This window comes from Sinocyclocheilus rhinocerous, unplaced genomic scaffold (genome assembly GCF_001515625.1).
Source record: "Sinocyclocheilus rhinocerous isolate Xijiao unplaced genomic scaffold, SAMN03320098_v1.1 scaffold1112, whole genome shotgun sequence".
NCBI lineage: Eukaryota > Metazoa > Chordata > Actinopteri > Cypriniformes > Cyprinidae > Sinocyclocheilus > Sinocyclocheilus rhinocerous.
In genome coordinates this window covers 979689-992580 of record NW_015657961.1, presented here as the reverse complement: position 1 = coordinate 992580, position 12892 = coordinate 979689, and the positions used below count along the sequence as shown (strand labels likewise).

The 12892-nt window shown below is 36.5% G+C and overlaps 1 protein-coding gene across 1 annotated transcript in view; it reads right to left on the bottom strand.

The window, feature by feature from the left end:
• Window positions 1–12892, bottom strand: part of LOC107721697 (partitioning defective 3 homolog) — a 102337-nt gene that overhangs the window by 49700 nt on the left and 39745 nt on the right. Inside the window, 5 exon segments of the mRNA XM_074560112.1 lie at window positions 407–490; window positions 1055–1134; window positions 4954–5097; window positions 7244–7425; window positions 7546–7729. Coding sequence (XP_074416213.1) covers window positions 407–490; window positions 1055–1134; window positions 4954–5097; window positions 7244–7425; window positions 7546–7729 — 674 coding nt within the window.

The window sequence follows — 12892 nt, the reverse complement described above, 5'->3', positions numbered from 1 at the left end:
AGCACACCTCGCTTTTCAGACCGATGAGCTTTGCAAAAATCTACGCGTTTCAGAAAGGCGGGGCGTAGAGGAGAAACAATAATGTACAGTATGTGGAAAATAATGTGTTTTTTTAACCTTAAACCGCATGAACACATTTCATTACACCAAATACACCAAATAATGTTCTTTTTAGAAACATCATATGACACCTTTAAATTTATTAATATACTATTACATATACAAAAAGAACAATTCAGGCAAACATGCATAAAAAAAGTTTGATCATTTTTTCTTTTGTTTTGAGAGATGGTGATCTTGAGCAAGGTTTATGTTCAGTGGTTGAGTTTCCCAAGTTAAAAACTATTTATTTTATTTAAATTTTGGCCCATTTATTGATTTAATAATGGAGTTTGGTGGATGTTACCTTCGGTCTCGTCCGCTGAAAGGCACCACATGGATACCGAGTGGACCTCCGTCATTGGGCACTTCCACCAATTTCACAATATCACTGGAGGACCGAGGCAAAAAAGAAAATAAACCATCAGAGAGAGTAAATAAGCATGTAATTCTGTGTAAAGCTCCATGGAGGTGGAGTCAAACAAAGCAGGATGGAGTCAGAATGCTGTGACACAAACTGCACCTTATGCATATATAGAGGTTGTAAATGCTGTTCATGCATCTATATAGACTCAAGTTACAAAATATGTCCTAAAATGTGAGCTTGCATTTTAGTCATTATGTTTATCAAAGATTCACACCAAAACAATCTAATTTTGGCATCAATGCCATCGCATCTCGAAAGTGTCAGACAGAACTGTGAAAGACTCGACCGAGAGTATAGATGACAGTTTATGAGCGATTAATCCAAAGCATTTAAATCTGATCTCAGCGTTTGAAAAAAAAAAAAATGTCATTTTACAATAAAACTCAAAAGAGTCTAAATGTTTCCTTACCTGCAAATCAAACTGACAGCATGAAGGAGAGATTCGCATAAAATAAGAGATAATATCACTGCTGCTGCCAGTCAGAGCATGTGTGTGTTTGTGTGTGTGTGTGTGAGAGAGATACTTACTCCAGCGATCTCACTCCCATGTGCTCTAAACATGTATCCGCACGTCCCACTGGCTCTATCCTACCGTTCTCCTCCTCATCCTGCAACAAGGAGAAAACCGCTTAACCCATAATGCACTGCACTCAAACAAACCCTTCCAGAAATACATTTGACATTGATGTAACATCAATAAATAACAAAAGAAACACAATGCATACATGACATGAAAATACCTGGGTGAGGACTTCTGCAAGGAGATTTGAAGTTCTTCTTTTTCTAAACAGTTTGAAGGAATTCATTCTCCGTTTGTACAGGAGATGTTTCACCTGATACACCACGGATCAGGTGAGAGGTACACAAGAGCTCACGCTCACTACTGTGTCACTTGATTATTTGAGTAGCACCACACTACCAGTGACACACACACACACACACACACACAAACGTCTGGTTTACTATCCTTGTGGGGACTCTCCATAGGCGTAATGGTTTTTATACTGTACATACCTTATTTATCGCCCTACACTAACCCTACACATAAACCTACCCCTCACAGAAAACTTTCTGCATTTTTACATTCTCAAAAAAACTCATTCTGTATGATTTATAAGCTTGCTTCCCCATGGGGACCTCAATTTAGGTCCCCACGGTGACACGAGTCCCCATGAGTTGGTGTGTATTCAGGTTTAAGTGCCCACCGGGATAGAAAAACACACACACATTTTCAGTAACCAACAGGTCCATGTTCTGCTGCCATGACATCACTTATATGTTCTCGCATACACACTCTGTATGACTTTGAAAGTAGTTTTTATCTAATGTCACTATTTTGTATCTAATACTGTCATACAATCTGCAATTAAAAAAAGAAAAAACGATACACACATACATAACTCTAGGTCCAAACACAACACTGGACCTGAGACAGTTACATGCATTATTCAGCTCAACAGAGCAGTGGCTGTGAACAAAAAGGAAGGAAAAAAAAGAAAGAAGAGAAAATTAAAAAAAATTTAATTAAAAAAGGAAAAATGATAATAAAAAATAAAACTAAAACAAAAAAGAAAAGAAAAGAAAGAGAAACGACATAAGAAAAAGAAAAAAGATGACATGAAAGGAAAATGAAAATAAAAGAGAAAAAAGGAAAATCCAATTAAAAAAGAATGAAGAAATAATAGAAAAAAAAGAGCTAGAAGAAAAGAAAAAAGAAAGAAGAAAAAATAAAACTAAGAAAAGGGGGAAAATACAAAAAAGAAAAGAGAAAGAAAAAAGATGACAAGAAAAAAAGAAAAAAGAAATAAAGAAACAAAGAATTGAAAACAGAACTAAAAGTACAAAAAAGAAAACAAAAGGAAAGAAAAAGGAGAAAAAAAGAATAAAAGAAAAGAAAAAGGTGAAAAAAAGAATAAAAGAAAATTAAAAAAATTAAAAAAAACAACAGAAAATAAAGAAAAGGAAAGCAAAACAGAAAAGGAAACAAAAAATGGACAGAAAAAGCTGAAGAAAAAACTTTTTTTTTCTCCCTCTCTCAATGTTTTGTTTAGTTTTTCCCATGTTGTTTCTCTATTACAACTGTGGTTTATAAGTCTCGCCATCTCTCTCTATCTAAGTATCCTCTGTGACCAAGGGTTTTTAAAAGTGTAATACAGAGGAAAAACACAATGGAAGGAAGTGAAGAAAATAGCTGTGATGCACAATACACCCTTTACGGCAGACATAACCATCCCATCTTATATAACAACTGTCTAATATGACAAAAGAGTGTGTGCGTTTGACAGCATAACTGTATCAGTCCGACACCGCTGGCCTTCTGACAACATCCAACACGCTTGGATTGATCAGAGACTGTTGCCAAGCCATTGTCCTGCTCAGATCTGATCCAAACCTTTCTCCCGGCAAACGCATATTGCAAACAGTGATTGTTTTCCACGATGACTGAGTAGCCAAGTATTTTTCTGGGATTCTCCTAAACTGAAATGACTAATAGCATAAGAACGCAGATCCTGAACAGTGTTTCTATTGAATCGTCTCCACCTCGTCCTAATTAAGTCAATTATTAGTTTATGTTCGAGCGTTACTACTGCTCTTATATCGGCGAGCCTCACTTCAATTGGCTGAGGTGTTGCTATGCATGACAAGAAATGGGGACAGAAGTAACGTTAACAGAGGAAGTTTTAGTCTGTCAGCCTCTTCCATTATTAATTGATGAAAGACAAACAGAACAACCTCTGGAAGAAGAGTGTGAGAATTACAGAAAAAATTGTCTATCTGTCTGTCTGTCTGTCTATCTATCTAATCTACCCATCCGTCCATCCATCTGTCTATTCATGTATAAGTACATCTACCTATCCACCTATCTACCCATCTTTTCATTTACGGTCTATCTATCCATCTACCCACCTACTTGTCTGTCTGTCTACTTACCTATCCATCTGTTAGTCTATTAATCTGTCCATATGTCTATCTATCACCTCAACACTCACTAGACTGACACAAAGTGAATGTGTATGTCAGTGAAAGGAAATACTGAAGAGACAAACTGATTACTGAGATACAATTGACCTACAGCAGCACCTACTGGAGAGAAACTGAGAGAAAAAAAGAGAGATCTATATATAGTCTTATCTCATTAGCAGTCTAAAGCTGAGAGTGATTTATAATCGCTGTTTTACCTTTATGATTAATTACAGACACACACTCCCCTCCTCCACACCAACCCTCTCTCCCTGGATCTTCTCTCTGATACGCCACACATCTCTTCTCTCTCTACATACTGAATGCAACTGATTTCAGTGCTTGCACTATACTTCAGTTCCAATCAAGAAAACACAATATAACACAAATACACACAGATTATAAGCATTATTCAGACCTCAATCACAAACCTTTCTTTTAAACAGTACAATAGTACACGTCATGGCATGTTTCTTTAATAAAGATTTTTAAGTATATTTATATTTCCTTTTTTTTTGTATACATTGTAAGCATACATTTTAATGCACATAAATCATTGAGCTACAGGTAGTTTTGGGGTAAAGACTCATACTCTAATGCCAGATTTTTGTTAAAATAAACAGAAACAGACAATCAAATGAAATTGTACATCTGTGATAAAAACACACTCGTGATCATCTCTGATTAACATGTGGAAATATTACCAATTTAAATAAAGTGGGACATGTTTTCTCCAGTCTCAAGAATCAGTGTGCTGTGCCTTTAAGAAACATCCCTTTTACATGTCAAGTGAACAACAATGCTTTGATCTGCTAAGACTGTGGTTTTGCTGTCAAGTCCAATATAGTTTTTAACTGTTTCATTCTTTAATAACAGCCTTTTTAGAAAGACTGCATTACATCGTGACATATTCATGAAACAATCTGTGTTGAAATGTGCGCATTAACTTTTAAAAAAATTGGGCATGATTAAGCCATTCTTTCCTAACACTGGGATCTTTCTGAAGGGTATGGAGAGCAGCAGGCACCACACGCAGCCAGAAACTGCGGAGTTTGATGCACTTTCACACATTTTACTGCTATTTTCTCTGGTGTTTAGCAATAATAGGATTTATCCAGCTTTCCACTGATTACCCAACCATGATTGGCCTAGCCAAGTATCTTATGTCCCAGTAGGCATCACTGACATTCATTTTTTGCACTTATCCATCTAAAATCAAAAAAGTGTGGACATTCACTGATTAATTTGTACAGCCTGGTTTCAATAAATGCTCTTTCTGTACTTGGCAGAAAGTTTCGAAATGTTGATTTCTTAAGAAACATGACCCTTGACATTAGGGTTGCACAATTAATATAAATAAAACCTAAAAGCTTAGTGCAATTATCAAATGTTACAGTATGGCTGTAATTTAGTCATACTGCTTTATAAATGACAAAATGTAATGACTAGATCATTACAGTACCAACCTGTTCCTGTCGCTCCAGCCAGCGGTCCACCATGGGATGATTGGCGCTGAGTGAGGAACGGGCCTTCTCACGCTGAAACTCGTTCTGATTGGACCACTGCCCTGCATCACGAGGAAGACTACGATATGTGTCGACACCTCGGCCCTGAGGAGAGAAAAATTATATTCTTACAGCATTAACTTTCTGTTTATTGCCTACTTAGTACACTGTAGTAAAATGATAATAATGATTCACATGTACATGGATGGTCAGATTACAATTTAATATACCAGTAAACCGCCATGTATGCCAAAATATATTTTTGGTCTATGAGGACACTGTACTGATGGATAAGAAAAAGCTGTAAATCAAAGCCTCACACTACAAAGGAATAACCCGAGATGAGCAAGCGTGAAATAGCGAGCAAAATCCATAACTTAATGTCTAGAGAGTTTTATGACTAGCATTGACATAAGCATTACTCTGCTAGAAGGAGAACAGACAGAGAAATGATGGTCACATCAGCAAACGCATTGAATGAACTCGCACACGCACACAATAAATTTAACACACAAACAGCAGCACAACATTCTATGCCATCACACGGCTTGTTTATAGAGCTCTTTCTGTTTGTGAGATGCTGGGTTGTGAACCCTTCAGAAATGACAGTAAATATTCATAGAGATGTCATGAAGGGTGATGTGACCTCTGCCTCTAAAGATGACAGATTTATCGGATATGATCTGAGAAATGACACCAGCAGGAACCCGATTGCCTCTACAGCAATACAGCATACAGCAACATTAATAGAGTGCAATAGTGTCAGCCCACTTTTACCATGGCATTGGTTTCGTAATTATTTTTTCCATTCATTTTTTCAAAAAGTCTTTGTTTAAAGAGTTATAAGCCATGAATCAAACCAACCAGCTACAATGTGAATTACACAATTACAAACTTTTATCTGAAGCAATAAAGTATTTGAAAATCAGACAAAAGACAAGACTGTGTACTTAATGGCTTTAATAAGGGAAAACTACAATCCCATCAAATATTACGAATGTTTTAATCAAAATAAAAAAACAATGGAGAAACAGTTAAAGTTAATAGTTTAAAGTTGATATATAGGAAGAACATTTTAAGTTTATTGGAAATATGCATATATATGAAAATATTTAAGTATTTAAAAAAAGCGTATTGAGACAGACTCAATTATGTCATTTGTTGTGTTTTGGAGAGAAATGGGCTCTCATTTTAACCCATATCATGGTGTGTGATGCTGAACTATGAGTTTCTAATGGTGTTTGTATTTGCACTGTTCTAAACATTAATATTTTATGTGCATCAACAGCATGCTGTCTCAGTGGCCTTACACATTATTTGAAATCTATTTTTTTCAAACTTTATGATTTAAATGGGGATGATTGTACTGAGAATAACTTTCATCTTGTCTTCAACTGAATACTGTTTCCGTGCTGTTTTGATGTATTTTAAAGAGTTGGCAGTCAAAATTAAAACTGCTGGATGAGTTTTTAAAATGCATAAATTGCGGTGTACAGCGTTTATTATGAGGGGGTAGAATCCACAGCTCAGTACTCACTACTCAATACTCATGAGTACTTTTAAATAGGCTACTCTTTTACTCTTACTCAAGTAGTTTTTTGGACAAGTACTTTTACTCTACTCACACTACGTTTTTTTGGAAGGTAATGGTACTTTTACTTGAGTATATTATTTCAGTACTCTTTCCACCACTGTGTGCTTCATGGGAGTTTCTGCTGAGATATTTTGCTGCGATTTGTTATTTATTTAAAAATGTATTAAAACAATGCAAATTGGTGTCTTTAACAAAAGCATAACCATTGATTAATAATCTCGGAACCCACAACAGGTCTGTCTTACATAGGTTTAAAAATTAGTGTTAAAAGCTATTTCCCCATGGAGAAAAATAATGGAAGTTTTACTTCCTGAACCCAACTACTGCACTCAATAAGCATCAGAGAAGGTGATTAGTGCACCAAAAATTACAGTTCTGTCATTATTTACTAACCCTCATGTCACTACAAACCTGTATGAATTTCTTCTCTGGAACATAAAAGATGATATTTTGAAGAATGTTTTAACTGTTTGGTCAATAAGGTCCAAAATAACATTACTGTATGTACAATTAAGAACTTTTTTCCCCAAAATATCCTCATTTTAAGAAGAATGAAAGTCATCAAGGTGAGTAAATGATGACAGAATTGTCATTTTTCAGAGCAGTCAATTATGTTCCTCCACTATAAAGCTTTGGAGCTTCACAGCAGCTTCATACCTTCCTCTCCAGACTGTTGGTGCCGGAGGAGAAACGTGGTTTCAGGAAGCCGGCGGTTGTAGACCAGCGTGTGGGATTTTTTCTAGAAGGTTCTTCGGGTTGCGAACCAGGCTCAGAGAACGACATCGCTGTCAGGTTCAACAATGCCGGATCGCTACTGCGACGAACATGCAAAGGCATGTCTGTGAGAAATAGAGAGACCAATGAGTGACACAAAAGGCCAAAACTTCCACAGCAGTGGCACATTTCAAATGTGTAAATTCCTATACTACATTACGAGAGTCTCTTCGTCTGTCTCTTACTGGTTCGAAGCGTGGATGTGGTGACCTCTATCTCGCTGTGGGGCAGGTACGGCTGGAAGGCAGACAGTGGGGTGGAGGTGGACGGCTCTCCAGAGAAGAGCTCCGGCGACTGTGTGCCTGTGGAGCTCGCGCTGGTGCCGTCACCTCCGACATGAGGCTCCTGTTCGTCAAACACTGCCACCAACTGCAAAGAGAAAACACAGTGAAAAAAAAGTGAGAAAGATGTGTTTACATTTAGGAGCGTGAAACAGTAGTAGGATGGCCCTCTGCCCCGAGGTCAGTGTGAGAATGTTCCAGTTGATAGAATGGTCACTTGCTCTTTCAGACCAGTCCTGTTTCAGTTTGCTACTAAATTTGATACATTCATTGTTTTTTACATCCATTATTATGCCTTGCAAACCTAAACATTTGTTTTTTGTTTCGAAAATTCTGCAGATTTGTCACCAAAATAATTCTGTCTAGCTGGCCAACATGGATGAGGTTTGGTCAAAATTGCAAAAATGGCTTGTGAAATGTCATTGTTTTCCTGCCTGTTATATAATAAGCTATATAATTTCTAGTTTGTTGCAAAGTTTCTTTTGTAAAGAAAAATATGTAATTATAATGAACAAAAAAATGTTGGTAACACTTTACAATAAGGTTCAGTTTGGTACCAATAGTTCATACATCTGTTATCACCAACTAACAATGAAAAACATTTTAAATCTTTTTAGAATTTTTATATAGTTTTAAATCTTTTAATAATTTATTCATCTAATTCTTGTTTGTTAATGATAAAAAAGAAAAATTTAGATTTGAACATAAACCTAGATTAATAAATGATGCACACTGTACAGTGCTGTAAAAGAAACTTTACATTTAATAGACATAAAAACTACTGTTAAAATATTTGAGGTCTGATTTTTTTTTTGGGGGGGGGGAGGGCATTTATAATATAAAAAATATATATATTTCAAATAAAAAGCAATGCAACTGTTTTCAACATTGATAATAAGAAGAAATGTTTCTTAATGACCAAATCGGCATATTACAATGAATCACGTGACACTGAAGACTGGAGTAATGATGCTGAAAATTCAGCTTTGCCATCACAGCAATAAATTACATTATAAAATACATTAAAATAGATATTAAAATTGAGAATTTTATCATTAGCCAAAATGCATATTGTAAGGTCTGATATGAAATGACTAATTTGGGACTCATTGGTGTCATGATGTTCAATCTGATCAATGCCAACAACCATAAGAGACAACGAAAATCAAGTACTGCCAGCTTTTCACTTGATTATTCCTTAGAAACTCGGAAGCTTGGTTATTCCGGAGTATGAGGAGTCATGTAGCTTTATGAAGTCTGTAGAGAGCTTCAGCGTATGTGTGGTGTCCTCATTTAGAGCAGGACACTCTCATCACTGTGTCCCTCAAGACACTGGTATTTGGGACAGAAGGCAACATCTCATGCTACAAAGTGAACATCTGGTCTCAATTATGCGTATGTGTATGTCAACATGAATGATAACGCTTGAGGCACTGGTTCAGTGGGTGGGTTGAAATGGTTGGACACACCCAGTGCATTTGAGGCTTGGACTGATTGATGGAGGTCTGGACCAATCACAGGAGTGCTGCTGAAGGGCACATAACCCAGAATACACAGGGATGAGTCTTTTTGTGAGGGTGTTTTGAAATCCACAATCTTGAAAGTGTTGGAAATCAGATACTGAAATGTGTGTGTGTGTGTGTGTGACCCTTCTGCATGTATTTAAGATGATTGCTAATGTCTGTCAGAAAATGAGTGGTGATGTCTGATTTGTATATAATTGTTTTTTAGAAGAACAGTCTGGATTATCTCAAACATGACACTTCTGGAAACACACTCATGGGAACGGACATTTACGCAACTATTTGAGGGTGTTTGTACATTACACGTGTTTAAAACTTTGCATTGTTAGAAATATATGAGCAGTGAGGCTTTCAGCGTATCACAGAAGATCTTCAGAGCGCAGCCAGAGCTTCAGCACTGATTGTTCAGAAAACACACACACACTGAAATGCCCCACAGAAACCTATTTACCTGTGACACATATTCCCATGAGACAGATCTGCTCTTAGCACGTTTGAGGCTTAAACACTAAATCTGCTCTCTCTCTCTCTCTCACACACACACACACACATCTAAATAGGGACATATCATAGACTTCTATAGTTCTTATATACAGCCAATTATAAATATTGTATTCTAACCCATAAGTCACACCCTAACAAATACATGCAATAAAAAAAACAATTGACATTATTTAAAATAATTAAATACAAATGAGGACACCTCTGGATGTCCCCAAAGATTTAGATGCCAGATTTAGCTCAAAGAAGTACATTGTTCAAAATTTGGGGGGTCAGTTAGACTTCAATCACAACACTCACCGCGCTCTCCCAGCTTTTATAGGTGCAGAGACCTGTCTCTTATATCAAACGTTACTCAAGGTCTGCACTCTACAATTTATTATTGCAGGAGATAAAAATGGATGACACTGACGAAGGCAGCAAGCCGAAACGTTTGTCATCTGTTTTTATCTCCTGCAATAATAAAAATAATTTTAGGGTCAGTTAGACTTAAAAAATTAATCATTTTATTCAACAAGGGCACATTAATCATTTAGAGCAGGACACTCTCATCACTGTGTCCCTCAAGACACTGGTATTTGGGACAGAAGGCAACATCTCATGCTACAAAGTGAACATCTGGTCTCAATTATGCGTATGTGTATGTCAACATGAATGATAACGCTTGAGGCACTGGTTCAGTGGGTGGGTTGAAATGGTTGGACACACCCAGTGCATTTGAGGCTTGGACTGATTGATGGAGGTCTGGACCAATCACAGGAGTGCTGCTGAAGGGCACATAACCCAGAATACACAGGGATGAGTCTTTTTGTGAGGGTGTTTTGAAATCCACAATCTTGAAAGTGTTGGAAATCAGATACTGAAATGTGTGTGTGTGTGTGTGTGACCCTTCTGCATGTATTTAAGATGATTGCTAATGTCTGTCAGAAAATGAGTGGTGATGTCTGATTTGTATATAATTGTTTTTTAGAAGAACAGTCTGGATTATCTCAAACATGACACTTCTGGAAACACACTCATGGGAACGGACATTTACGCAACTATTTGAGGGTGTTTGTACATTACACGTGTTTAAAACTTTGCATTGTTAGAAATATATGAGCAGTGAGGCTTTCAGCGTATCACAGAAGATCTTCAGAGCGCAGCCAGAGCTTCAGCACTGATTGTTCAGAAAACACACACACACTGAAATGCCCCACAGAAACCTATTTACCTGTGACACATATTCCCATGAGACAGATCTGCTCTTAGCACGTTTGAGGCTTAAACACTAAATCTGCTCTCTCTCTCTCTCTCACACACACACACACACATCTAAATAGGGACATATCATAGACTTCTATAGTTCTTATATACAGCCAATTATAAATATTATATTCTAACCCATAAGCCACACCCTAACAAATACATGCATTAAAAAAACAATTGACATTATTTAAAATAATTAAATACAAATGAGGACACCTCTGGATGTCCCCAAAGATTTAGTTGCCAGATTTAGCTCAAAGAAGTACATTGTTCAAAATTTGGGGGGTCAGTTAGACTTCAATCACAACACTCACCGCGCTCTCCCAGCTTTTATAGGTGCAGAGACCTGTCTCTTATATCAAACGTTACTCAAGGTCTGCACTCTACAATTTATTATTGCAGGAGATAAAAATGGATGACACTGACGAAGGCAGCAAGCCGAAACGTTTGTCATCTGTTTTTATCTCCTGCAATAATAAAAATAATTTTAGGGTCAGTTAGACTTAAAAAATTAATCATTTTATTCAACAAGGGCACATTAAATTGTTCAAAAGTGAGATATTTATACTGCTACTGAAGATTTCTATTGCAAATAAATTCTGTTCTTTTGAACTTTCTATTCAACAAAAAATTATGAAAAAAGTACCAGGGTTTCTACAAAAACATTAAGCAGAACAACTGTTTTCATTGATTGTAAATAATTGATAGTAATAAGAAATGTTTCTTGAGCACCAAATAAGCATATTAGAAAGATTTCTGAAGGATCATGTGACACTGAAGACAGGAATAATGAGGAAAATTTAATTTGGCTTTGCATAAATTAAATTTTAAAATATATTATTTATACATGAGATCTTTTATCTAGCTAAGAATAACTTAAAATAGTTATTTTAAACCGTAATAATATTCCACAATATTTTACTGTATTTGTGATTAAATAAAGGCAGACTTGTTGAGCAAAACATAAAAAAACACATTTGAACAGTAGTATATGTACACAAAGATATTCACCTCTACGGGCTGAAATAGTCATCTTGGTAAACGCATTTTAATTGGTCACAAGAAATAGTTCACCCAACAAGAAATTAGTGCTGTGTTCAAAATATGAAGGCAGACTTGTTGAGCAAAACATAAAAAAACACATTTGAACAGTAGTATATGTACACAAAGATATTCACCTCTACGGGCTGAAATAGTCATCTTGGTAAACGCATTTTAATTGGTCACAAGAAATAGTTCACCCAACAAGAAATAATTTCATATGAACACACTTACATGAGTATATGACTTTTTTCCCCACTACAGAAACAAAAGGCCAGTGCAATGAAGAAAAACAGACAGAAAAAATAAGGGAGATGAAAAAGAAATTTGTATGAAGACGTGAAGAATGTCTTTAGCTGGAGTGTATGCATGCGTGTGATTCTTGCTGCTTCAAGTAATCCAAACCTCAATGAACTTTAGCATAACAAATAACACTGCAGTGCTGTTCTTCATAGGGTTGAGTAATTCTTTACTGGTTACCTAAACAAACATGACACCTCATGTATTACTGGAAATACACACACACACACACACAGTAGCATTACAGCTGAATGAGCAACAGCGGCATTGAGAAATCCCTCCATGTGTTTCACTAATATTATTACAGTAACTAAGTTACTAGTTACTGCCCAACACTGTCTGACACACACACACACACACAATCTGCCCTATAGCCTATAGTTTACACATAACTGAACATATGAGCCTGAACCCGACCAAATGAGAGGAGACCACGGTTCATCTTCAGCTGGACAGTTATAGCTGTAAAATCTGTTTGGATGAACAATTTTCAAAGCCGCTGTAAAACAGCCAACACACACGTACACAGGAGTGTCCCTTCAGATTCAGGTTAATGCAATGGGTATCGAAGTAGTGGGTATCATATACAGTGGGTACGGAAAGTATTCAGACCCCCTTAAATTTTTCACTCTTTGTTA